Here is a 27,525-nt window from a genome sequence, read left to right as displayed (position 1 = left end):
CAACAATGATAATAATTATAATGATGATAATCATTATCTTCTTCTCATAGTCATGGTCGTCATGGCCTATGCGGTGTATTCCTGCATCTGTAATGTAGTGCATTACACAATATCTACAATATCCACACAATAAAGAATACAGATGGAAAATCGATATGATAGAACATTATAGTATTAACGTAATTGTAATAGTAATAATACCTCTATCATGAAATACCTGGAACACAGGTGTGCTGGAGAAATGCCAGTAAACATAACATTGACCTTATCAAGACAAGACACAACAAGTCCAGAAGTATCTGCAGTTCTGGCTTTATGACATCAGTGCTTGTGTAATAGCTTCCAATGTTATTTGTACGCAGTCACTGTCGGCTCAAATCTGAGAAAGTCCCAGCTGATTCAGTAAGTATTTTCCTTTATCATCAAAATAACAGGACATATTTATTCTGGTTAAGCAGCCGCTTTGCTCAAAGTTTGGAGGACAACAAGATAGTTGGATCCACAGGTGAAAAGGAAACTGAAACCAGTGACTTGATGCTAAGTAAATTCAAGGTAAGAAAAATGTTCTACTGTTTGTGTTTCTAGCTGAAGGTTTAGAGTTACAATGTATTTTTAGTCATTTTTATGTGTGTGTGTGTGTGTGTGTGTGTGTGTGTGTGTGTGTGTGTGTGTGTGCGCGTGCACTTTGTTTAACCATTTCAACCGTGAAGTATGAAAAAAGCAAGACTATCCGAAGTGATATGCATCAAAAAATGTTTTTGTTTTAGTGCAAAAACTACTTTAAAATAGAAAAAGAAGGATAGAGAAAGAAGATCTTTTTCGCTTTTCTTCATAAGAGAGGGTTGAGAGTAGTGTTTGGGTTATCACTTTAGATCTCACACTTAAGACCACCCACACAGCAAAACTCATTCATAAGATGATCAAGAGAACGCTGCCAAATATTTAAACGTGAAAGATGAAAAACCTTTGAAGAACATGTCTAAAATATTAAAAGTTTAAGGACACTTCACATTAGATGACCACCAGAACGTTTTTGAACCAAATTTAACCCCATTTTAGTCTTGATGGGTTTGTACTATCTTGACATTTTTTTTCACACATCTAGTCAACAATAAATTGCGCTCTGATAATCAGTTGAACTGGACTGAATTAAAGTCTTTGTAAAATCCCAAAAAGACAACTTTTAATAAACTTTAAATGTTAAAGGGCCTCTTTTTAAAGTCTATCACTGCCTGAGGCTGGAAAACAATGTCCACATATGTCTGCTACTTGGTAGGGAGAAAGATCAAAGATAAAATGTACATTTAAACAATTTATTTTGCATCATAGAAACATTGGACAGTTATCTCATTAACTGCAACGATTTGCATACTTTTCCAGAAAAATTATTTAAGCAATGTATAGAGACAAGCACAAAACTCTCATTTCAGTTTACTGTTATATTGGAGTCAAAGCATTTTTTCTGTTCCTACATAAATCAGAAAATATTTTTGTGAGTGAAACATATTTCATATAAATCCAGCTCTAAATGATACAGTGGCTTGCAAAAGTATTCGGCCCCCTTGAACTTTCCCACATTTTGTCACAGTCACAAAGATAAATCAATTGTATTGGAATTCCACGTGAAAGACCAATAGAGGTCCGAGGATCTGAAAACTGCTGTTCACAAACGCTGTCCATCTAATCTGACTGAGCTGGAGCTGTTTTGCAAAGAAGAATGGGCAAGGATTTCAGTCTCTAGATGTGCAAAGCTGGTAGAGACATACCCTAAAAGTCTGGCAGCTGTAATTGCACCAAAAGGTGGTTCTACAAAGTATTGACTCAAGGGGGCTGAATAATTACGCACACCCCACTTTTCAGTTATTTATTTGTAAAAAATGTTTGGAATCATGTATGATTTTCGTTCCTCTTCTCACGTGTACACCAATTTGTGTTGGTCTTTCACGTGGAATTCCAATAAAACTGATTCATGTTTGTGGCTGTAATGTGACAAAATGTGGAAAAGTTCAAGGGGGCCGAATACTTTTGCAAGCCACTGTATGTACAACTTTCATATTTTAGACAAGATGGAACTTTAGGTTCATGCATGTAAACTGGAGATCCTTGACTGGTGTGAGAAAAACACTAATTTAGGGAAAATAGCCTGAAAAACTCATGAATTGTTTTGAATGCATGGGTAGCTGCTAAATATAATCCTGTATACATGTAAGATTTTGGTCCTGTTATGTGTTTCAGATTAAAAATAGTGAATCTTTTAAGAAAAAAATATTATTTTGCTTCGTGTTACTCAGTGCAGAGGGGGCTGGATAATATAAATGTATATTATGTCCACAATATGATTATGAATCTACCCTAAACAGAGGCCACTGTGTGAATTTGATCTGCCTCATTGGATGGTGACAGCACGTTGCCATCCTTTGCAGATAAAACCACAACATTTTCCAGCTGACAAATATCACTAAAAGGCCAAAACCAACAATGAATTGCAATAAATATGTTAAGCTCCCTTGATTCACAGTTACAATGGATAATATTTGAACATATGGGAACCAGTTTATTAAAAAACAGTGACAGAGAAGAAAAACGATTACACTCTCACTTTCCAGAAACAACTTTCTGGTTGTGAAACTTATGGGATTTGGTGATAATAAGTAAGAAAAAATTGAAAATCGCTCAAGTTAAATAAACATGCAGCTGGACTTCTCATGCAGTGCTACTGGAGCCTTGAATGCAGAGTTTTGCCTTTTTGAGGACATACGGGAAAACATTACAAAACCGTTGTGGAATAAACACAAATGCTGTATAATATGCAGCAGTTATGAAAAGAACTGTGTGGCATATGCCTGCTCTACAGCCGCCAAATAACATGGAATAAAAATAAAGTTGTGCCTCAATGAATAGTGAATATTTTCAGATGGGGACCAGCTACCCCAATACCGTTTCTGTAAGCCTTTATTCTGACTCCTGCGTTGTTAGGCCATTAGAAACAGACCCATGTGACACATTAGTCACATGGATCTGAAGCAGCTCAGATGTGACTACTAAGATTTTTGTAGATGTAATATGATATCATAATAGCTAATGTATTACAGAGAAATGCATCACCCTGTGCTGGTGGCAAAACAACCTGAATGAACGCATCCTGGGTGTGGCGTGGGTGATGTAGTAACTACGGTGGTGCTGAGCTGCTTCTCAGCACTGACTGACTCATAAACCACATCTCATTATTACAGTAAACTTTTAAAGATACATGACTCACTTACGCTGAAATGACGTTGCCAACAGTATACCTATGCTTTCTGTTTAAGTGACACTCATTTTTGCTTTTCTCCTTCTCCTTGTTGACCTAAATCCAGAAATTCAACAATATACTGTTGAACTAATCTAAAAGGCATGTGTTTTCATTTCTAACCCTACAATTTCTCTCTTTTTTAACATCTCCAGTCACTTAGCTGGAGTAAATTTAGATTTTTCACAGCATCTTGGGAAAAAATAAAAGTTTATGGCCTTGTGTAAACCCATACTTAGCCTATTTCATTATGTAATTTTGGCTTCTTGACTTGACGTTTGAAAATTATGCACAGACGCATATGCAGACAGACACATAGGAGGCTCTGCCGCAGATCTCCCACCACATAGTTTACAACACACAGAGACGAAACAGGCCAGTTTCTACAGAGGGCCTTTGTTCAGAGCCTTTATGCAGATAAAAAGTTTAAAGATTAGTAGAGCTTACTCTTATCGCTGGAACTTTTTACAACTCAACATTTTTGACTTCAGGACATTTTCTCCGCCCAGGAAATGAATCATTAACTTTGAATCCAGCAAGGTAGGATATAAATTACAATCATTCCCTAATTTCTGTCTTTCTCTTCTTCTCTGGTGAAGACATGGGTAAAGGCTTCTTCATCAGCAAAGTGGTGGCAGTGGTCTGCGTGGTTGTAGCCATCAGTGCTGTGGCCACCATCATAGCCCTCTCAGTTGTTTATGCTCAGGAGAAATCAAAGAATCAAGAGACTCCGGCGACTGCAACGACTGGAACGACTGCTGGACCTGGCACCCAGACCACCACACCCTCCACCCCAAAAGAGCCCTGGCAGCACTACAGACTTCCAGATTCATTGTCTCCTATCTCATACAATGTGACCCTGTGGCCCCGGCTGACTCCCAACCCTGATGGCCTCTACATCTTCAGCGGATACTCCACGGTGCTGTTCACATGCGTGAACGAGACTGACCTCATTCTCATCCACTCCAACAAGCTGAACTTCACAATGTTTGACGGATACCACGCACAGCTGAAAGCTGTGGATGGAGCCTCTGCACCCCAGCTGAAAAAGAGTTGGCTGGAGGTTCCTACTCAGTATCTGGTGATCCAGCTTAGCAGCCCTATGCAGGCCGGCAGCACTTATGAGCTCTTCACAGAGTTTGTCGGAGAGCTGGCTGATGACCTGGGAGGATTCTACAGGAGTGAATATTATGAAGACGGCGTGCGAAAGTATGAACTTCTTTTTTTATTAAGCTTAAGTTCATGACATGATTCAAATGAGCAAAGTGTTGCAAGTTGGACAAGTCCTCTGCTCTTTCTAAAATTTTAATGACAGAATGTTAAACTAAGATTGTAAACATGGGGAAACAGCTAAAAGCTCACAAATTAATTTGTAATGTCTAACAAGTTGCCTCATTCCCAAATTTAAGACTGTTGCATCTAAGTATTACCTAATAGCCACTCCTTAATTTTAACTGTTCTCCCACCATTAATGAAATATCAGATGTGCACTAGTTTAAAAGTAAATGCATGAATTAATACATTTAGAATAACTTTACTTTAAATCAAACCACTGTATGTTTTCATTTTTAATCATTTTAAAAATGTAAAGATTTAATTGTGTAATCACAATCACTTTAGGGTAATTTAAATATATATTTATTAAAGTGAAAAACAAAAAAAACAAAAAACAAAACCGTATGTATTGTATATGATCACTTGGAGCCTAAATGCAAGCACCTTCACAGCCAGGCTATGATTCATGGACATCAACCAATGTAGTTTTAACAAAACCACCAATATTATGAAATGAAGTCAAATAAGAATTCAATACAAAACCAAGTTTTGCTTTTGGACCTCTGTAATTAAAGCTGATATGTGTAGGATTTAAAATACAAAACACTCATCTTGATAAGGATTTAATGAAAGTCACGGTCAAGTTTGTTTTAAACTTTCCATTTAAAGAAAATCAAGTACGTCAAAAAGAATTCAACACCTGACTCGATTATGTGGATGTAATTATTACGTTCTCTCTTCTTCCATTATCAGAATTTTGGCCACGACTCAAATGCAGCCAACGGACGCGAGGAAAGCCTTCCCCTGCTTCGATGAACCAGCTATGAAAGCCGTCTTCCACATGACTCTCATTCACCCTCACGGGACTGTGGCTCTGTCTAACTCCATGAACTATGGCAAGTTCTATTCTTGTTTAGTGTTCAGAGCAACATTTAACGTATCAACTGCCCCCGTGTGACGACTTTAAATTAATCTCAATTACATTTTGTCTATTTTCCTCTGTTTTCCTCATTTATCATTAATACGGAGCTGTCTCTGACCCCAAAACAGAACCTATAAACATCACCACTCCGGATGGTTTGAATTTAATCCAGACAAGCTTTGGACCCACAGAGATTATGTCAACCTACCTGCTGGCTTTTGTTGTGTGTGACTTTGGATTCATTCAGTCAGATCTAGGTGCAGAGGTTTTGGTGAGTATTTACTAAAGCTTTCAGTTAGAATCACAGAAACTAATGGCAACATATTATTTAATATTTTTGGTTCCTTTTAAATAGATTAAAATAAATAAATAAACTACTATCTCTGGTCTATGTTAGGCCCGATAATTCAAGTTGATCTGTGCTCATGATAGTTTGAATTAAAATTAGAGCAGTGAGGCCTCATATAAAAGATTTTAAAATATATGCAATGCTCATTTCTGCTCTGGATTCTGGTGCATAGGCTGAAATGGATAAATCATGGATGTTGAAGTAAACTATCAGAGATAATAGGTGCTATTTTCAGAGAGAATAATTGCTGCATTAGTTCTTGGAAGAAATGTATTAAACTGAAAATAATCACAGCAATACTCAGTTATTTTCACCTAAACCTGGCCTTTAATGTAATGGATTTTTTTTACATCACGAGAGCGGCTGTTTTCCCTCTCTGCTGGTCACAGTGATTGTTTGCTGCCCTCTGCTGGACTCAGAGCTCACTTCAGCTCTCAGGTCCACATGCATTTCCTTCTGTCTGGTTAATACAGCTGTTTTCCCTTTTTCAGATCAGGATCTGGGCTCGCAGGAAGGCTATAGATGAGGGCCAAGGTGCATATGCTCTGGAGAAGACTGGACCCATACTGTCTTTCTTTGAGAAGTACTACAAAATTCCCTACCCCCTTAAAAAGTCAGGTGAGAACAACAAATACCTAGGAAAACAACAACAAAAAGGACCATATATAATCCAAAAATGACATCTTTGATAAATTTCAGACCAGATCGCTCTGCCTGACTTCAGTGCTGGAGCCATGGAGAACTGGGGTCTGATCACCTACAGAGAGACTGCGCTCTTATACAATCCTGCAGTGTCATCTAACGGAGATAAAGAGTGGGTGGCAACAGTCATCTCCCACGAGCTGGCTCATATGGTACCTAACAAACCTTAACTGTAAATATGGTAAGACTAAAATATGTTTACAAACCAATACAGTGACATGAAGCTTTGTCCTCACAGTGGTTTGGAAACTTAGTGACCACGAGGTGGTGGAATGACTTGTGGCTTAATGAGGGATTTGCCACCTACGTTTCTTATCTTGGAGCCAACTACACAGAGCCAGACTGGAATATGGTGAGTTTTTTGTTGTTGTTGTTGTTGTTGTAGTTTTACGCAGAGGTCAATTTAAAATTTAATAATGCGTCTGGTTGGAACACAGTACAAATATTTCTCCATGTCTTTTCCAGAGCGATTTAATAGTTTTGAACGAGATCATTGGTGTGATGGCTGTGGACGCTTTGGCCTCTTCCCATCCCCTCTCATCCAAAGAGGCGGACGTCATGAGACCAGAGGACATAAATGCACTGTTTGACTCCATCACATACAGCAAGGTGCAGTGTAATTTACAACAGAACTAAACTACAGTAACCCAGTGTGTTGTATTCTTCAAGCTCCACTAATCAAGTTACTGACCCAGTGTGTTGTTAGGACAACTTCATTAGGAACTTCACTTTCAGAAATATGGGTTCAATTACTGGACCTGAAGATGACTACTATAGTCGTATTTGATTTGATTTGACTGTTACTTACATATACAAATCTACTTCCATGTGCATCGACATATAATCAATAGCTACATAGCTATCACTAGAGGATCACAACTTAAATCGTTAATGTACAAAAAAGTACTCCAATCAAGGGTATAATGGCAGATTCTTTCCCAAGAGTTTAAAAATGAGCATAACTGGACTTTTTTGGTAGTTCTTTTAACAGCTGATATGTTTCTTCACAGGGAGCTGCAGTTCTCAGGATGCTCTCCAGCTTCATCACCGAGGAGGTCTTTTCAAATGGACTCAGTGTGAGTACTGTTAATTCAACTTATAAGGTTCTGTCCACAAATCAGGAGAAATGTTAATGTGCTCATATCAGCATTTTATTGACATGCATCAATCTAAGTCATTCATAATTTGTCTACAGATGTATTTAGAAGAGTTCAAATATAAAAACACAGTCTACCAAGACCTGTGGAAGAACCTGCAAACGGTAAGTTTGTAACACTGAAATAAATTTTTTTTTTTTTAAATGTATTCATTCATTTGTTGGTTTATTTTATTTATTTATTTATTTATTTATTATTATTATTATTTAAATATGAAAATATGATTTAAAAAGGAAAATGTCTTATTATATTTATTTTATTATTAATTTATATTAAGACTATTAAAAGAATAACAACAGCAAGATGTTTCCTCATATGTCCTAATATAACTGGATCAATTATCCTCTGAAGCAAATTGTGTGATGGAGCCAAGAACTATGGGTATTGTAGTGAGTGGGACTATAGGGAGCATGGCTCAGTGTTAGCACTGTGGCCTCATCACAAGTGGGTCCTCGGTTCTAACCCAGTCAGAAACCTTCTGTCTAGAGTTTGTAGGTTCTTGCAGGGTTTTTTATTCCAGCAACAAACATGCATACTGCTTTTTCTTTTACATTTCTGTTAAAACAGGAGGATGTTGATTTTAAACATGGCCACGTTTTAAAGAAAGAGGTCCATGTATGAACAACTAATCCAACTAAGCTGAAAGATCTGGCTTCAGATTGCTTTAAACGCTCCACTTCAGTCCGTTTTTTCTTGTCTTACTTCTGAATGTTAATGAGGTTATTTCAGGCACACTCAGAGTACAGACAACCCAACAATGTCTTAATCAAAACTCTGGATTGTGTGGGGTAACCCATCAGAACAGAGTGAGTTCAAAGGCAGGGTATCCTTAAGGGTCCGTTAACCCACCATATCAGTCGTGCTGTGCATGAACATTGAGGGTGCCACATCTCTGTGGTGGTTTATACATCTGCCTATGGAAAGGTTCCTTGTTTGAAAAGAGGACAAGATACAAATGTCTTTGGAGTGTTTTGAGGGAAAGGCAAAAATCTGCCAAACTGGCTGTACTGCTGCAGTATTTGCCTGAATAACAGGTTTCGTGTGGAGCTGATCGTAGTGAAGAAGAAGTCAGATTACAAAAACTGAGAGGTGCACAGCCAAAAAAACTCCAAAATGAGGCTTGTGCGTTGCGAGTATAATGGGTCCAAAAGAGAGAGAAAACAAATTGTTTCAGACCGTGTTTCAGAACGTGAATGGCCTCCTTCCATTTCTGTATAAATAACATTAATGTTTCTACTATATTATAGCTTTCCACCCAGTTTAAATGTACTTAAAAAATGCTGAACTAGTGACTGCAACACAAAGATCACTGCAGAGTATGAGATGAGCAATTTAAAAGTGCGATGACTTCATCATTTACGATAATAAATAAATAAACGATGATGACTTATACTTGAAAAAAATATCAAAAATATTCTTTGTTACTGACCATACTGAAATGTGAAAAGGAGCTGACACACAGATTGTTATACTATTATATTAATTCGGTTGTTCTTGTTATCAGGCAGTGGATAATGCTGGCATACAGCTGCCCCACTCTGTGGAAGTGATTATGAACCGGTGGATCCTACAGATGGGATTCCCAGTGGTCACCATCGACACCAGTACTGGAAAAATCTCTCAGAAGCACTTCCTGTTGAACCCAGATTCTGTGGTGGACGTACCTTCAGAGTTCAAGTATGATCCTTTTTTTCATGTTTCATGAGCACATTTTTTAACATGTTCTGATCATGTCATGTTAAAATCACCCGCTCTCTTCTCTCACCTTATTTACTTACATGTGTGTCTGGCTGATGTGGCTCCAGTTATGAGTGGTTTGTCCCTATTACCTGGATTAAGACTGGTGCAGCTAAAGATCAGTACTGGCTTCTTACCAAAGAAGGTAAGATTTACTGTGTTTCGGGTCACTGTAGTTTGGCAAAGATAAATTAAAACGATTAATTCGTTTTTAATCTTCACCCAAACAGCAACAAACCCAGACATGACGATTGGTGCTAGTGAATGGTTGATAGCCAACATAGACATGAAGGGCTTTTATAGAGTAAATTATGATTCTGAAAACTGGGACCGTATCCTCACCAAGCTGAGCACCCAACATCAGGTATAACACCTAGAATACCTCTGCGTCATCTCGTAATAGCTACGATTGCCTCCAAACTAATTTTTTAATGTGCCTTTTAGGCTATTCCAGTGATCAACCGCGCTCAGATTATTGACGATGCATTTAACCTGGCAAGGTGAGGCCATGCTTTTTGATTTTATTTTATTTTTAGCAGTACTGCTAAATACTGAAATAAACAACTGAACAGCTGTATGGGTTATTTTTAGGGCGAAGATAGTCAGCACAACTCTGGCTCTGAGCACTACGAGGTTCCTCAACGCGGAATTGGAGTACATGCCCTGGCAGACGGCCACTCGCAACTTGGACTACTTCGTCCTCATGTTTGACCGCAGCGAAGTGTACGGACCCATGCAGGTTTGTAGGAAAACTTTAAGGCTCATCATCATCAGTACATCATCAATAAATTAATCCAAACAAGTTTTTGGAACAATGATGATTTGAGATTAATCGTGTAAGTTAATCATAGAAGTAGAAGAGTCAGTGGCAATCAAACGTAGATCATTTTTTCTGCACAGTAAACAAACTGTTTCATCTTCATTCCTCAGGGTTACATAAATAAAAAGGTCACCCCTCTATTTAAACACTTCAAAGATCTCACTGCCAACTGGACAAAGATCCCTGAAAAGCACACCGACCAGTAAGGATGTTAACCTGCTGCCTGTCTTTTTTACTCTTTTGAACATGTTATAAATGCCATGAATGACAATTACATTGTAGGCTAGATAAACCTTATTATCCCAGTTGCAAAAGCCTGCAGTTTGCAAAGAATGTGCCGTCAATGTCATGTAAGACACAGTACTTCACATATCTCTTGAAAGTGTTCACAACAATCATTGATCAAGTCTGCACATAATTCTTCCCTTTCTCTCCCACCACTGCATTTCTATAAGCTAACCTAATCTGGTCAGTTATCATCAAGTTCGCTTTGTGTGTCCTCAATGATTTCCATTAACTTGAGCTATTAGTGCTGCAATGATCTTTTTAGCATTATCAGATCATTTTTCTTGGTGACCCAAAAGGAAATCAAATCAGCTATACTGAACTTATATTGTTAATTAGCACATATTAGCATGATGATATAATAAACCATGTGATGCGAATGTGTTAAAGACATTCTGCGTATTAGCACTGCCAGATAGCATTTAGCTTCAGTTCAATTCGATTCAGTTTTATTTAAACAGCGTCAAATCACAACAATAACGGTCTCCTCAAGGCACTTTATATTGTAAGGTAGACCCAACAGTAATACAACAGAAAAAACCCCAGCAATCATGTAAACCCCCCACCATGATGAAATGCTTTGGCAACTGTGGGAAGGAAGAAACCTGCCATAGAACAAGGCTCAGGCCGGGTGAGGGAAGGAAGACAGGACAAAAGACATGCTGTGGAAGAGAGCAAGAGATTAATAATAACAAATGATTAAATACAGAGAGGTGTATAAACTTATAGTGAGTGAAAAAAGGAGACTGAAGAAAGAGCTTATCTGCTTTTCTGCAGAGTATATCTGCTAGTGTGGCTACAAACTCACATTGTCTCTGCTGCTGAAAGCTACCTGGTTAGCATGACCTTGACAACTTTTACTCCTCCTGGTGTCTAGACACTGGTTGGTGGTCCCTGAATTCTCTTTTGCCACATAGCAAGGTTAACATCCACTGAGAGTGTGAAATGTGCAGCACTCCACACTCCATTATGAGTACTACAGTACTTTTGGGTACTCGCAGAGCCCTGAATGCAGTCAGTTAAACACTTTGCATGCTCCACACTTCTAGCATTCAGAAATGTGAAATACATTTTGAGCCATGTGTCTTTGGCTATGCCTCGTCTTAATGGATAGCGTCATTAATGTTTGCATTCTCCTGACTCGCTTACATCCAGGTACAATCAGGTGAACGCACTCTCCTGGGGCTGCAGCACAGGAGTGGAGGGTTGTAAGGAACTGACAACAGCGTGGTTCAAAGAGTGGATGGACAACCCTGATAATAACAAGTACGTTAAACAACAATTATTACTTATATTCATCCCCTTTGCTTCTTGTATAATCATATATTCTTACTTCATATGTTTGCCTACACTATAGGTATTCACTACCATACTTTAACTTTTATTAGATATACATTTCCCAAACATTTTAGCTCTGATCTGACATGTATGATTCTGTTTTGGGCAGTGATTGTCATCACCTTTTTTCCTGTCTTGTTCAAACCATCCAGGATTAGCCCCAACTTGAGGACCACAGTGTACTGCAGTGCAATTGCTGAAGGAGGAGTGGTGGAGTGGGACTTTGCCTGGGGAATGTATAGGAATGCTACCATTGCCTCGGAGGCTGAAAAACTTTTGTATGCTCTGTCCTGCACCAAACAGCCCTGGCTGCTGAACAGGTCAGTTGCAATAGCAGCTGGGTAACGCTCTGCCCTTTCATTTGGTACTTCTTAGGTAATATAACATTTTACAGACTGGTCTGAGTGACTTTTACAACACCTTTGATGATGCATTTTGTCTTTCAGCCTCACTGTAATTGTGTTTTATCAGAATCAGAATCAGAGTCAGAATATTTTATTAATCCATATTATTATGTAAATGATCTTTTAGGTATCTGGAATACTGTCTGGTCCCAGAGATGATCCGTAAGCAGGATGCCACCTTCACCATCAATTACATTGCCGGTAATCCAATTGGACAGCCCCTGGCTTGGGACTTTATTAGAGCCAACTGGGATCACATTTTCAATAAGTGAGTTTTCTCCTTATTTAATAATAATATGTACAATACTATGCATATTTTAGTAATCCTCTGTAAGGAAATTACTCTCTGCATTTAACCCATTCACTCAGTGAAGCAGTGGACAGCCACCAATCCAGCACCCGGGGAGCAGTGTGTAGGGACGGTACCTTGCTCAGGGGTACCTCAGGGTAGCCATTCTGTAGATTTGACCCCCCATCCTTCCATTAATGGGGCGACCACTTTGCCTACTGAGCTATCCCTGCTTTACATAGCATAGCCAGTTTCCCACATGCATTGCATCCCTGAACTTTTCCAGGACTTACCTGACAAAGGACCATGTTAAAGCGCTTTAATTGTAGTTGCACTAGTTTCTAGTAGTGCAAATGCATATGACATTTCATGTGATACGCACAATATTTGGCAATACAAATTAAAAATGGATATTTCCTTGATTCTGGAGGCATATTGGGATGAACGTGCACAGCCAAAGAGCTGTTGTCATACGTAGCTGTTTGCATACTGATAAAAGCCCTCTAATGTTTGCCTTTTCTTCAGCTATGGTGGAGGATCAATGTCCTTTGGAAGACTTATTAATGGAGTGACCAAACGTTTCTCCTCTGAGTTTGAGTATAAGCAGGTACATTTTCTTTTCACCTCCATATTTTCAGATAAAATTAAATACTTGCTAACATTGCTACAATTACAGCAAATTAGTGTCAGTTTTAAATGTCCGTTTTTTCACATTCTTCCTCTATAGCTGCTGCAGTTTAAAGAAGACAACATAAACCAACTTGGCTCAGCTGCCTCATCTCTTGAGCAGGCGCTTGAGAGAACCAAGGCCAACATGGACTGGTTGGCTCTGAATAAGAAACTAGTGTTTGACTGGTTCACCAATGAAATCTCAGGGACAGTTTGATAACTGAAACACAGTTTTCACTTTTTAAATGTCGAAAATGTTCAAATCTTTAACTTTGCTGAAAGCAAATGTATTTTTGAAATATGTATATTTTAAATGTATTGGAGATTTTTTTAATTGTAAATTTTTGATTAAAAAAGGCTTTTTAAGAATAAAAAAGGATTTGATTAATTCTCTTGGTTTTTGTGTGTGTTGGCACGTTAACTTTTAATATGTTATAGGGTTAGCTTGTCGTCCCCATTTTTAAATATTAGGCAGATGTAAGTACATAGAAAAAATGTTTTGAAGTCTGAGGGTAGATAAAAGAGTCAGTTTGTCTGCAAAATGCCACACTGGAAATGAATGTTTGAAAAGTTTTGGTTGTTCTTTGCTCCAGACATCTGTTCAGCATCATAGATCACACTGTGAAGCATCAACTTACAAGTGGGATGGGGCAAAATTGTATAAATAAAGCATCCCAATGAGACACGCTCAGTCTGTTTAACAGTCAAGTCTGAAATTATATCAGACCCAAACATTGATTAATTAATTAATTTTTAAAAAAAGGATCTCAGCCATCAAGTAATGTTTACACAGGATGTTAAAGGGTGCTGACTGACTGGTTCTAGTTCAGCTGTCATTTCTCTCAGTGGGGGTCTTTCCTTAAAGACTTTAGAGGGGATGTGCTCCTTGTTTAGCACCTCATTGTCCTGCAGCTGCAGTGTTTGTTTAGGAAGGAAGTGGCAGGCAAGCTACAAGTCTACATCATTCATGATGTCAAAAGTAAATGCACCAATAAGCCAAGAAGCAAGGATTAATTTGATAAATAATGTTTATTCTGCTCACAATATGAAAGTTCAATAAATACAAAGATCTATATACAAAAATAAAACGTTAGAATACATATTTTGTTAAAATTAACAAAAGAAAAACAGAGGTTTTGTGCATAAATCTTGTCATTGTTGCAATGAAAAGGGTTCAGTGGATTGATCACCACATCTCTCAACACAGTCCAGAGAAGGTGACATTTTGGTTTTGTTGCTGTAGCATCCAGTACTGCTCGCTATTCAAGCAAACTCCACCTGGAACCTGACAACAGAAGACATTTTTTTTTTTATTAGAAACTCATTTAGCTTTAACATTTTGGAATGTAATCAAAAATTGTGCTGCAAATCTTTATAGAAAATATTTTTTCAATAATATATGTTATGTTTATTATATTAACATACCTGATATGAATTCTGCAGAAAGGGCTGCTGGGCTTTGCTCATGGTGTTACAGCTTGGCTCTTCGGGACTGTAACTGGCTGCTGGCTGACCCAGGAAATTGTTGAAGGTTTGGGTATGCTCCACTGAGTTTGAGGATTTCTTCTGCTCCAGCACTTCCTCGCTGAGGCCCAGTTGGGCTGACAGGAAAGAGATGTAGCGAATGGTGAGGCGCAGAATCTCAATCTTGGTCAGAGTCTGGCTGGCTGGTGCCACTGAATGTGGGAGGTATGATCTGAGGTGATGCAGAGCCTTGGTCAAATCCCTCATCCTCAGCTTCTCCCTCTCGCTGGCAGTCTGGCGCTTTTTACCCGGGTACCTGGATCTGGACTTCTTTGTTGCAGAAGAGGATTTGGAGCAGAGTGGAGTCTGGTGAGTGAGATGAGGTGCTGCAGGGGTATTAAAGATTAAGCAGTCCAAGGGATCTTGTTCACTTCCAAATGTTAGGAGGGAAGTAGGGGAGAAGCAGAAGGAGTCCACAGAGGAAGTAGGAGACAGGCTGTTGCCAGTGCTGCTGTAACCAGCGTCTGAGGCAGGATCAGAAGCCAGAGATTTTTCTAACAGAGATTCGCAGTCAAAGAGGAAAGAGTTCTCCTGGAGTGGGAGAGGAGAAAAGTAGGATACCTCCATTGTGGCTGCTGTAGGCTCTTCTTTGAGAAGTCAGCTGTTAGTATGTTGCTGGTAAGGCAGGCAGAGGATACTGAGGAGGTACATGGAGGCTGCTCCATATATGTGGTGGGAGGTGTGAGGTTGCACCTCTGACAGCCACCTCTGGTCCTGAGAAACTCTGGGACCACAGATGACACCTAGGCTAGGGGGTCCCATGGGAATCTGGCATGCTTCAGCACAAGGTGTAACCTGGCAACTTGCGTGGTCATTATAAACTCTACAGGTTCACACTATATGCTCCCACAGCCTGGGAACATGACCCTGGCACGACTGGGGTTGTACCTGGGTCACAAGTTCTTCTTTGAATCTTAGAATTTTATTAAAAAACCCAAAGGCACCGATTGGAAGCAGCAAATGTGTATGTTACCAAAAGCGCATCTCAATTTCTCCACAAAAGGAAAAATGTTCACTTGCAGCATTTCTGCTTCATGGATGCTCACTGAATGACCATTCAAAATATGATCCTACTTTAAAAAAAAATGCTGATGATGTAGCTGTTGTGTGTATTACTAACTGTTTTTAGTTCTGGCATGTGGTAACAGAGGTCAGGCTGGAAGAAGTGTGTCTGGGCAGCTGTGAGGTGTGAGGATTTTGCACCTTGAGCTGTTTGGACAGCAGCAGTACTCAGTGCTTCTGGAAGGTAAAACTGTGGATCGTCAAGAAGTAATGCCAAGACAATAAAAACAGGTATGATATTATTGTGGATATTTTTTTTCATGTTGCTGTGCAGTATATATCTGAAATTCATCTTAATTATGCTCAATAACACCTATAACTACAAACACATAATATTCACGCAATCACATCCCTTCACTAATTGCCCATTGGTGGGTTTGTTTTGACTCATGAACCATGGATCTGAGTCCTGAGCAGTGTTCCCACAAACCAGCGCGTCACATTTGTCTCCTTTTCTGCAGCAGAGGTGAAACCTATGTCTAGGAAGTGTGAACCCATTTCGCACAGCACCCACCAACAAACTTCCCCAAGAAAAACAGCCACCTTAATTCAAAGAAAACACTTTTTTTTATATTTACATTTGAATGTTTTTTGTTTTGTACATATTTCTGATGTTGCTTATTGAATAATGTGTTTGAGAACTTGGTCAACTTTGGTTATTTTGAAACTTGATTTGATTTTTTAAAATTAATTAAGCTTCAAAGGGTTTTAGGAGACACTAAGCTAGTCAGCTCACTTAAACATTGCAGTCTTTTGTGCTTAAGAAGGTTCCTAATGAGGGAACAATAAAGTATCAAAGTGACAGCCACAATATGAGTTGGACATCTGATCTAGATGAACAGAGTGTCGATATTTATTCATTCCAGAAGAAAGCGAATAATGCCATCCCACAATCCAAAGCAAGACACCATCACAACATCACTGGCAGGAGTTGTAGTGTTTCACATAAATTACTGTTGTGTTTTCCATCTTATTTTATCATTCGCTGAAGTGTGGATATATTTCGAACTCCCAAAAACTGGGTAAACCATGAATGCTATATTAATGTGATCATATCTGCTTAGAAATAAAGTTTCTGAGCTATACTGAAATGAGAGACATTAAAGTCCACAGCTGGAAGAAGGAATAAGTCCGGGAGAGGACTTCCGTGACGCTGTAACAACTGGTTATACCACTGTTATATATTTATGATTTCTCTGGATAATATTTTTCCTCATTCACCAACACAATAAGTACAGACAGGTGCATAATAAATTAGTGCCAAAATTATGTTTACATGCCTTCTGTTTTCTTTTCTTTGTAGAACAATTGTACAACTGTACTTTAGTTGTAGCAAAACTATACTGACAGACCGTTCAGTTCAGTTCAGTTCAGTTATTAACATGATAAAACAATGATCTTTAAATTTCAGTTTGTAGTTTTGTGTTATGAATCCTATCCTGTCCTTATTGTTGTGGAATATAGCACAATACTTGGGATTTCGTGTAGAAGATTTCATTGAATTTTTGAAAAGTTCCATTGAAACAAAATCTACGTGGTGGCCATGGTGGTGATGAAATCAGTGACTCAGTAATCAAATAACAAAGACAAGACAAAAACACTTCAGGACAACGTTCATAATGACACGCAGCAGCTGTACATCTCCGTGTCTCCTGATGACACCAGACAAATGGATGCCCTTTTTAACTGTATCTTGGATATAAGATCTTGGATGGCAGAAAACTTTTTACAACTTAACCAGGACAAAACTGAAGTTTTAATTGTCGGTCCTGAGGCTCAGAGAGAGAAACTCTTGTCTAAATTAGAGGCATTTTCACTATGTCCTTCGCTACAAGTGAAAAACCTGGGTGTTATTTTTGACTCTGAGCTTGGTTTTATCCCACATATTAAACATGTAACTAAAATTGGATTTTATCATCTAAAAAATATAGCCAGAGTCCGCCCTATTCTCTCTCGGGCCAACACGGAGATGCTGATGCATGCTTTTATTACCAGTCGCATTGATTACTGTAATGCCCTGCTCTCTGGTCTTCCTAAGAAGAATATTTCAACTTTACAACTCTTGCAAAACTCGGCAGCTCGTGTGCTGACAAAGACCAGAGGGCGGGCCCACATTACACCGGTTTTAGAATCGCTGCACTGGCTCCCCGTGTGTTTCAGGATCGATTTTAAAGTTCTTTTATTGGTTTTTAAATGTCTTAATGGTCTTGGGCCTTCTTATCTCTCAGATCTGCTTTTACCATATGAACCCTCGCGGACCCTGAGGTCCTCTGGTACTGGCCTTTTGATTGTCCCTAAAGTCAGGACACATACTCACGGAGAGGCAGCGTTTCAGTGGTATGGTCCTCGTCTGTGGAACAGCCTGCCGGAGGAGCTCAGGGCCGCAGAGAACGTACATGTTTTCAAGAACAGGCTCAAGACCCACCTTTTTAATTTAGCTTTTACTTAGCGTTTATTTATTTTATGCTTATTTATTCTATCCTGCTATTTTATTATTAATTTAGGATTTACCTAATATTTGTTTGATTTTATTCTTATTCATTTTTTAATCTTCTTATTCTATTTATATTTATATTGTATCCTGTTCTTATTTATTTTATCATTTTACCCTATATATATTGTATTGCGTCATATCTCCAGTGTTTCCTCGGAGGGCGCTCTCTGCACCGGGGCTGTTATTGACCGTGGCTGCTGGGTCTCTGGGGTCCTCTCAGCCTGGCTGGGGGGCTCCTTTGCCTCCCTCCTGCTGTGTGCCCAGCCTGGAGGCTGCGGTCTGTGACCGGCTCCCGGTGCAGACGGCTCCCTGTTATAGTGTTTCCTCACTTGGCTCATGCGAGCCCAGCCCAATTTTTACTCTTTAAGTGTGCGCGTGTGTGTATGTGTGTGTGGGTGGGGGGATATATGTGTATTGAGAGTGTGGGGAGTGAGTTGGAGGGTGGGGTGGGCTGCTTTTAACTATGTAAAGCACTTTGTGCTACATTTTCTCTGTATGAAAAGTGCTTTATAAATAAAGATTGATTGATTGATTGAACATTCAAAAGAGGGGAAGCACTACAGGTTGGCACAAGTAAAATTGCATACAGAGTCTGTAAAAACACACACATACCGGCAAATGCACATGTGAAGATAATGTTGGCACAGTTGCAACCTTAAATTTTAGATGTACTTTTTACAGTTCACCCTCAGAACAGTGCAATTTCATTACAGCACGTTACATTAAGCATTTTAAATTTCTGTTGATTGGGGCTGACCTTTTTTTCTCTAAGTCCTCATGAATTTTTATTTGTTATTGAGGAAAAGACAAGGGACATAGTGTAAGCAACTAAAGACTACAGTGACCTTTGACCCTGTGCCACGAGTCACCGTTAAAAACAACATTGCATTTATGTCTTGATGCATGCTCAGTCATCCAGTTAAGTAAATCTCCAAAAGTTGATTCTGTTCATCTGGACGTAGCATTTTCAGTGGGAGAAACGTTGCATTTATATATGTTTGGATTTATATATGTTTTATTATTCATTCATGTGTTTCTGTTACATATCGAATGAACTACCAGCTGGTCCAGTGCTCTTGTTACATACAAATTACTTTTTTAGCACAAGCACACAAGCACACAAAGGTTATATATATATATATATATATATATATATATATATATATATATATATATATATATATATATATATCTTTTTCATTTTGAACTTCTGCAGATTTTCCCCGGCTGTCAACTGTCTTCTTCCCTCCCAGGCCGGTGATAAAGAGGATCTTCCTTCTCTTAATCCACATTAGCTCTGATGTTGTTTACTCACATGTAATGAGTGAATAATCAGCACAGCGGTGCTAACCCTTTCATCCCAAACCCTTTTAGCCCAGAGTTTATTAACTCTACCACGATGAAAGACCTCAGTGAGAATATTAGGCTTTGTGTTAGGCTTACTGCTCGCATATCAAATGAAGCACATGTAGGTGGCAAATGAAACACTGGGGCCTAATTCTCCAGCCTGATATGCAGATCCACTATTCTCTATGAATATTAAAGTGTTCTCGGTGGGCTTAGCAGGTAATTAGGGCATGAGGTGAAAGAAAAGGGAAAGAGCAGGGAGGGATCCTAGTCTAGACTCAGTGGTGCCAGGAACCTCTCTGTGTTTGCAGTGCCCCATTAACAAAGATACACTAAAAGAAAACTAGATAACCAGTCACAGAGACTGATCTCTGACATGTTGTGGAGATTCTTCAAGTACTTTAGCCTCCCAACAGAGATATTTTTAAGAGGCTTCTGGAAAGGCTAGTTTCCAGGGTATATGTGTGTGTTTGCACTAAAGAAAGATGACTGAACTTGTAATATTCAAATGAAATTTTTATTTTTCTCATTTATGTGAAATAAACAAAAACAACTGTTATTCAAATATAAGGCCAGGCAGTTTCATATAGAAAGAACTTTTGTACACACAGACGTTGTGCGGGGAAATTAAAGCAAAGTTTAAAAAATGAAATCAAAACAGCACAATTCAAACTTACACCACTACAGTCTGGTGTTCATAACCTAAAAAATGATGACAGAGCGATACAAGAGCAAAAGTAAATAAGATATGAAGATAACATGATTCAATTTGAAGATGACGGCTAAAATAATAAAAGAGAAATAAATCCATATGAAAAGTAATGATTATTTATGGATTGTCATCTACTGGAAGATGTGAGGGGCTGTTATGGAAATCATTTTCTTTTTATGTTATTGATATTTTTCTGTATGTGTTTGCAAACTAGTTAAGGCTATAAATGCCATTCAATGTGGCACAGTTCACGTAACATACTTATCCCTATAAAAATATAAGTTAAATTAATTTTTGCAGCCAGCTGGAGCCTTCCCAGGTGGCTTAGGGTAAACCTGGGCAGGTTGCCAGTCTGTCACAGGGGCAACGCAGACAGACAGCCATGACACATCAACCTAACATGCATGTTTTTAGACTATGGGGGGAAGCTGGAGTACCTGTACATGACTTTCTATGTTTCTATAATGCTATATATGAGTTATATTTGCTAGTGGCAAATATCTACTATGTTATAATACCTAAAAAGCCTACAGATAACATTTAATAAAAGTAATAAAAACTTAACCATAACCATAATAAAAACTTGTTAAATATTAAAAAACAAAACAAAACTGAAATGAAACAAACAAATCCTGAACCCAAATGAATGTAAGCTCAACCAGTGCTATAATATAATATAATATAATATAATATAATATAATATAATATAATATAATATAATATAATGTACCCCGCCTTTCGCCCTATGACAGCTGGGATAGGCTCCAGCGCCCCCCGCGACCCTCAAAAGGATAAGCGGAAGCAAATGGATGGATGGATAATATAATATAATATAATATAAAAATTCCCATCTAAAATTATTTTTTAAGGTCTGTGAAATATTATATATTTTATTGAATATATATATATATATATATATATATATATATATATATATATATATATATATATATGTTCCTTTCAAAGTATTACAGCTACAAATGAGTGTGGGAGATGGGCTCTTCTCCTCTGTATTTGTTACCAGCAGAGGGCGCCCTCTGGTAAATCCCCAGAGCTCCATGCTGCTTTACATGTTTAATATAGTTTCTCAGTACTAAATTATACAAGAATGAACACAAAATATAACCACAAACATACATGTTTGTTTTTTATTGTCAAAAGTGCGCTCACTTATATTTTATTTAGCTGTGTGTTATTGCAGTCTTTCCTTTTTCACATGTGCACACCTCATCCATGCACATGAAATGTGAATGAAAGAAACTGACTGGCGTATTGTGCAAGAGAAGCTTCGAATCCGGACAAGATATTTTATATTTAAATGGTTTATTATAAATAGTGGTATACAGAAATAGAAAAATAACTGTTAGTCATATCAATATTTACATGGAATTTTTCAGAGGAGAAAATAAATAAAAGATAGAATTAGAATGATTATTTCAAATAAATAACTTGATTCACAGTGAGGCAGTAAACACAGTAAAGTTTGTTGTCTTTTTCTGCTGAGGATCACACAGAGATTGGAGCGTTCAACCCCAATACTCCCTTGGAACCAGCGGGGTGCAGAAGTCTTTGCCACACATCTGTTTTGAAGAAAGTGGAAGATATATTAGTATTAGAAACATGCAAAAAAAATTGTTGTACAAACAGTGAATTCTGAATTATGTGACTGATTTAATATTCACAAACCTGACAGGAAGGCTGTGGCACTGGAGGCGACTGTAGGATACCGTCCATGCTCATATCTCTCTGGGGAGCTTCATTGTATGGTCTGTGGTGCTGATCCACTCCAATACTACAATTCCCAGAATGCAGCACAGTATTCTGGCTATGACATGGTTTTGGGTACAGGCTGCTCTGGATCAGATTCTGGCTCTGCATCTGAGTCACTTGTCCTCCTGTGGAAGCACTCTGGAAGTAGCTGAGGATGTCAGTGGATGACGTGTCACTGACTGAGGTGTCTGCTCGTTCCCTCCTCTGAAACAGCACCTCTTCGCTGAGGCCCAGCTGGGATGAGAGGTAGGAGATGTAGCGGATGGTGAGTCGGAGGGTTTCTATCTTCGTCAGATTTTGTCCGGCAGGTGCCACTGAAGGTGGGAGGTAGGACCTGAGGTGATGTAGAGCCTTAGTCAGATCCCTCATCCTTAATTTCTCCTTTTCGCTGGCGCTCTCCCTCTGCTTGCTCCGGATCCGAGTGGGCCTCCCAGTCCTGCGCCCACGTCCGGACAAGGAGCACGGTGAGGACTTGAGGCTTTGGGAATAACCGGTTTTGGCTCCCTTGGGAGTACACTGTGGGAGCTGCTGGTAGCCAGGAGAGAGGCTGGAGTCCATGGAGTGGACAGGAGAAAGTGTCTCTGGGGAGGAGATGCTGGAGAGGTCCGAGTCGGAGAACCACTGGTACTGCAGACTGTAGTCAAGGTGAGGAACTGAGGAGGTATCCATGTTGTGTTTAAGGGTCTCAACAGTGTGACCGGAGAGACTGGAAAGCTTTAAGTGCTCCTCAGCTCTGCTCCAGTGCTTTATAAGCCCAGGCCAGGCCACAGAGGTGCGAAGTGACACCTTCACAGATTCTCACAATCACTGTCTAAGCAGAGGCTACTGCCCCTGAACACACACACACACACACACACACATCATGAGTGGGACCCTGTCTCTGTACCTCTCCCTCTGGTTCTCCCTCTTCTCTGAATCTGGGAAAGCCCAGAGCTACAGCAGTCGACGTGTGAATTTTGACTCCTTCTGAAAACAATAAACAGATTTTGGTTTTTTGGCTTTTTGTCCCTGCAGCAGGCCTGATGCATTTTGCACATGTTTAAGGGATTTGTTTGGAATAATCTCATTTCTCTTTCTTACATTCACTTGCTAACAAACACACACACGCACAAGCAAACATGCGAAAAGGTCAGCGCACTCAACAATATGACAGAAGAGTGTGAAGAAGACATACACTGCAGAAATAAAGCAATGATATACGATACAGAAAAACCTGCCTGTATGCTGACTTAACCACAGTTTTTTACATTGGCTCCTGAAGATGGATGTTATGTGCATATGTACTTCACACTAATCTGCAAAAGTACCAAGAAAAGTCAACGTTTATATAAATTAGAAGTATGTGGAACTTAATCAGGATTCTGATCCATTATCAGCAAATATCTATCAACGAGCTAAATTTCAACAGCTGCATGACAGATAGTACTAAAGATAGATAGTATTAAAACAATAACATTTTCTAAATCTGATTCAACATCAGAGTTATTATAGTACTGATATTATAGTTTCCACTTAGCTTTCCATTTCCATTTTCAATTCTCGGTTAGGGTTTCCAAAGTTGGGTTCTTCTTTAGTTACAGTTTGGCAGTAACATGCAAGATTTACATTCAGAACAGGTTTTTATAATGCAAACACTTAAACATGTATTTCAGCAACCAAGCAATATGTTGCATGAGGCTGTAAACCCCGACACCCTGTGCGATCAGCTCTTAAATTCTTCTATGAAGTGCAGTTTATGCCTAAATGCATGTTTTATGGATTTAAACCAATTGAGGCAAGCCCAGATATTAGACTGCTCCTATTATCAGAATCAGAATCAGAATACTTTATTGATCCCTGGGGGAAATTATTTTATCTGATTCATTTTGACGTCAGATGTAGCAGGTTGGTCTGTGCAGGGTTTGAATTGGGTATAAATATTGTTTATGTCTTAAAACACAACACTAATGAATGACATTAAGTAAAATATTAAAAGCTGGCATGCAGAATGAAAACGCTAAATCGAGAGTCTGGGATTGTGTGTTGTTTTAATCATGTGTGGCATGTATTTGAACAGTGGATGTGCTGCTTCAACAGGTCTTTGCCTCTCCTCACCTCTCTCTAGCCTTGAACCTGACAGCGTCCTCTATTCTTCACTTCATCTCCTTCATTTTACATCCCACCATTTCTCACCTGTGTGATCATTTTATTGTCACAGCAAATCAGGCGTGAGCGCCAATCCTCTTCTGTCTTTACCTCAATCGGTGAACTGAAACCGCTGCTCTTGTTTTTATGTGCTTCAAGGAAGAAAAGTTATGTCCTGAATGGCTAAAATGCAAATATAATGAGGTTTAATGGAGCCTAATGAACCTCTGTTATCCAGTTAAAGCTGAGGTGTGATTATTTCACACTCATGGGAACTGATGAGTCTGAAGGCGTCACTTCACACCTCAGCAGTGAGAACCAGGAATGCTGGAAAATATAGTCGCTGGTAACCTCTCTGTGTCCCCAGTCTTTCTGTGTTTTCCCTGGAAAAGGCTCGGTATTAAAGGAACAGTTCACCCCAAAATTCCCTTTAAGTGTTCTATTTTTTCCTCTGGTCTGTAATTTCCATTATTTTTGATGTGAGTTGTCAAGTTTTTGAGAGATTATACTTGATTTATGGTGCTAAAAGTACCAAATTAAGACATTTGAAAAACTAAACAGAATTTATCTTTCCGTAAATTTTGGCTAATGTACTTAGAATAATACACACATACTGTGAACAGTTTCTCGTACGAACTATTGTCTTTCCACTACACATCACCAACCAAGAGATGGGTGAGACCCACAAACTCTCTACACATACAGATACATGGCTTTTTCTTCAAGGATAAGGCTGGTAGAAATAATTCCTGCATTAAATGGCTCACAGTAAGTTTGTGGATGTTTAACTAAAGGAAGATTTTTGGAAAGAGACATTTCTGTCAAGTTTTTGAAATTTATTTTTATGTGTTTGTACACTTTAAGCAAGGCCAGGTGAGCACAGTTTAGTTCCAATATATTCAAAGAGAAGGCAAACATTTCCCCAGTTCATATCTCCCAAAGGGGAGACCGGTGTGCCTTCTGTCCCCTTAAATAAAAACGATTGCCCTACTGAGGGCTTTTTATGGGGTAGATTTAGAACATAACAGAGATGATAAATTTTAGTGAAAAACTAAAGTTTTAAATTTTGCATTCGTGTCTTAAAAAAATATGGCATCTTAAATCTGAAACCTATTCCAAATAATAAAACATTCAGGCTTTATTCGAGTGTACAACTTCACTAAAAAAAACAACATGACATGTTTACTGATTGTCTGTGAATGCTGAGTCTGTGCATTTATGCTTTTTCACAGCATTTTCCAGTTGGATGCATCCCCTTTTCTGAGCTAGGAGGCAATTTGTCTTTCCTGTCTGTGTTGGACTGTCTGCTCTTTATTAAATCACCTATTAAACATCAAAGCTGTCATAAATCCAAACCCTGTTCAACACAGCAGTTAATTCTGTTCTTTCCAGTTGGCTTTGTGTCAATGGTGTATTCTCCTTGATGGAGAACTGGCATGCTGTAAAGCAGGTAATTAAATAAATACATGTTTGTAGACAGTGTCCTCCAGTTGGGAGCACATTCAGTTGTTCTGACTAGAAAACTGACGAGCTGGAAGCTCCAGAAGGCTTAAATATGACAGATAAAAGGACATAAGTGTATAATATGATACTGTTGTGGCCTGAGCTCTGAAAGTGATGGATAGGTATGTGCTATGTCAGGCTGCGGGCAGAGTGAACTGGGTTTGAACCCGCTGATCGACCCTGCCAGTCACTCTGAGCAAGGTGAGGCTGTGGGAGCCTGGCTGAGAGTTTGGCACCTCTGGGTGGATGCCCACCCACAGAAGGCTCAGAGGCTGGGCTGCCTGCCACCTGTCTGTGCCTCCCTCAACCCCACCACGACCTCCAGGGTGTTCCCTCTGCTTGGACTAAAAGCTAGTTTGACATCATTTATAACATCATTCTTTGGATATTCTGGTAGTGACATAGCAAATAAAATTTTTTAAAAAAAGATAAGAGATATGAAATTTGATGAATCACTGTAGAACACAGTAGAAATCAAACATATTATACATGCATGCATAGCAAAATAGTTTGCATAACTACGTTATTTTGACTTTTATCTCATTGATGTGAAACTCATTTCAGGAGCAACAGTAAAAGAAAACTTTATAGCAAATATATCACTGTGCACAACTCTGTAGTTCACGACTATTATGGCTCTCAAGGGTTTTAGATAATTCAGGTTCTCTTGATACTCAGATACACAATTTCAGGGTTAGGTTAGTCTTACTGTGATTTCTCCTTCACTGTGAAACACCAAATATCTTCAAGAAAGATTAAATTGCACAATATCATTGGACTGATAGAGGATAGGTTTGGTTTTGGGGGGAATTTTGTTGTTGTCGTTCTTGTTTGTAGAGATGTTAGACATGTTCAAACCTAAAAACAAATCCCAGGGCCTGCTACAGTTTCCAGTTTAAAATAGGTTTCCTCGAAACAGTCTGCAAGAATATGCAATGGATGTTGCTCTATAAGCAGAAACATGAGTATCAGCTATCGCAATGGCAGTGCACACAATTCACTTGGGTGACAGAACAAAAACATTTTGCTAAATTTGGTCAAGGCTAAAAGCCTTTTTTAAAAATTCCAAGAATCACTGCATTAGCTAAATTGCAGATCAATTGTGAAGGTTCTGGGTGTCAGGCCGCATGTTTCACAATCATGGTCTACACTACACTGCAAGTCAGTCCTCCCAAGTGGACTATAAATTAATATTATAAGAGTAACTACTTATCTGTGGTGTCTACAACTATCCATGTGGACATCCACAAGGCATTATAAACCTAGATTTACACTTTTTGCTACTGTGGGCATGTGGGGGTTTGCTTGGGTCTGAATGACATACTGTACATTTTGTCATTATAGGGTGCACTCATGGTTCTGTGTGGACACCCATGTAGCTGCAATGCAAGGGCGCCAAAGGAGTAAATGAGTCCTACAAAGAGACTAGAAAATGATGATGATGACTGAGGATGAAGAACTCTAATGTGCCGAAAAAATGTCAGTCTGTTTTTTTCTTCAAGAGCCACAGCTGCTTTAGTTATAATAGGTTTAGAGAGCTCACAGGTTAACTCAGAGGTCTCATTATTATCCAAATGGCATTGATGGAGTTGACAGAGGCAGTTAAACATAGCAAAAAACAAAGTTGTGAAAAGCAGTATCACTTTAGTCCTATGTGTCCCAAATTCATGCGGCAATAACAGCTATTTTGTTAGATTCTGTGTGTGTGTGTGTGTGTGTGTGTGTGTGTGTGTGTGTGTGTGTGTGTGTGTGT

At 38.9% G+C, this 27,525-nt stretch overlaps 3 protein-coding genes across 3 annotated transcripts; 1 reads left to right on the top strand and 2 right to left on the bottom strand.

Annotated features, from left to right (window-relative positions):
* The first annotated feature begins 360 nt into the window (after window positions 1–360).
* Window positions 361–13,679, top strand: LOC146718266 (aminopeptidase Ey-like). Its single transcript, XM_085442286.1, has 21 exons — window positions 361–552; window positions 3,889–4,498; window positions 5,318–5,460; window positions 5,615–5,757; window positions 6,327–6,453; window positions 6,535–6,689; window positions 6,776–6,889; window positions 7,003–7,146; window positions 7,548–7,613; window positions 7,733–7,798; window positions 9,199–9,371; window positions 9,500–9,576; window positions 9,662–9,795; window positions 9,876–9,931; window positions 10,023–10,170; window positions 10,362–10,453; window positions 11,692–11,802; window positions 12,027–12,194; window positions 12,406–12,546; window positions 13,093–13,174; window positions 13,295–13,679. Exons 2-21 carry the CDS (start codon window positions 3,891–3,893, stop codon window positions 13,451–13,453), a joined length of 2,907 nt encoding a protein of 968 aa, XP_085298412.1. The 5' UTR covers window positions 361–552; window positions 3,889–3,890; the 3' UTR covers window positions 13,454–13,679.
* A 755-nt stretch (window positions 13,680–14,434) lies between these two features.
* On the bottom strand, window positions 14,435–15,327 carry LOC146718265 (uncharacterized). Its single transcript, XM_085464833.1, has 2 exons — window positions 14,662–15,327; window positions 14,435–14,521 (listed from the first exon to the last, which is right to left on the bottom strand). Exons 1-2 carry the CDS (start codon window positions 15,325–15,327, stop codon window positions 14,435–14,437), a joined length of 753 nt encoding a protein of 250 aa, XP_085320959.1.
* A 6,574-nt stretch (window positions 15,328–21,901) lies between these two features.
* LOC146718264 (uncharacterized) lies at window positions 21,902–22,814 on the bottom strand. The gene is made up of 2 exons (XM_085466887.1): window positions 22,062–22,814; window positions 21,902–21,955 (listed from the first exon to the last, which is right to left on the bottom strand). The coding sequence occupies exons 1-2, from the start codon at window positions 22,812–22,814 to the stop codon at window positions 21,902–21,904; spliced, it is 807 nt and encodes a 268-aa protein (XP_085323013.1).
* Between the last annotated feature and the right edge of the window lie 4,711 nt (window positions 22,815–27,525).

Source organism: Copadichromis virginalis, linkage group LG1 (assembly GCF_057382275.1).
Source record: "Copadichromis virginalis isolate Kocher_CV1m ecotype Utaka linkage group LG1, C_Virginalis_male_GT1.1, whole genome shotgun sequence".
In the NCBI taxonomy this organism is placed as follows: domain Eukaryota; kingdom Metazoa; phylum Chordata; class Actinopteri; order Cichliformes; family Cichlidae; genus Copadichromis; species Copadichromis virginalis.
Note: the sequence above shows the minus strand (reverse complement) of the source record. Positions and strands in the feature narration are given on the sequence as shown.

What these genes read in the sequence shown, in the direction of transcription:
- LOC146718265 (XM_085464833.1), bottom strand. Translation starts at nt 15,327, where the DNA reads ATGGAGGTATCCTACTTTTCTCCTCTCCCACTCCAGGAGAACTCTTTC. An exon ending in TTCTGCAGAATTCATATCAG is followed by an intron (nt 14,522 to 14,661) that starts GTATGTTAATAT and finishes TTCTGTTGTCAG; the next exon opens with GTTCCAGGTGGAGTTTGCTT.
- LOC146718266 (XM_085442286.1), top strand. Translation starts at nt 3,891, where the DNA reads ATGGGTAAAGGCTTCTTCATCAGCAAAGTGGTGGCAGTGGTCTGCGTG. An exon ending in TCTTTTCAAATGGACTCAGT is followed by an intron (nt 7,614 to 7,732) that starts GTGAGTACTGTT and finishes ATTTGTCTACAG; the next exon opens with ATGTATTTAGAAGAGTTCAA. An exon ending in TGGGATCACATTTTCAATAA is followed by an intron (nt 12,547 to 13,092) that starts GTGAGTTTTCTC and finishes CCTTTTCTTCAG; the next exon opens with CTATGGTGGAGGATCAATGT.
- LOC146718264 (XM_085466887.1), bottom strand. Translation starts at nt 22,814, where the DNA reads ATGGATACCTCCTCAGTTCCTCACCTTGACTACAGTCTGCAGTACCAG. An exon ending in TGCCACAGCCTTCCTGTCAG is followed by an intron (nt 21,956 to 22,061) that starts GTTTGTGAATAT and finishes TCTTCAAAACAG; the next exon opens with ATGTGTGGCAAAGACTTCTG.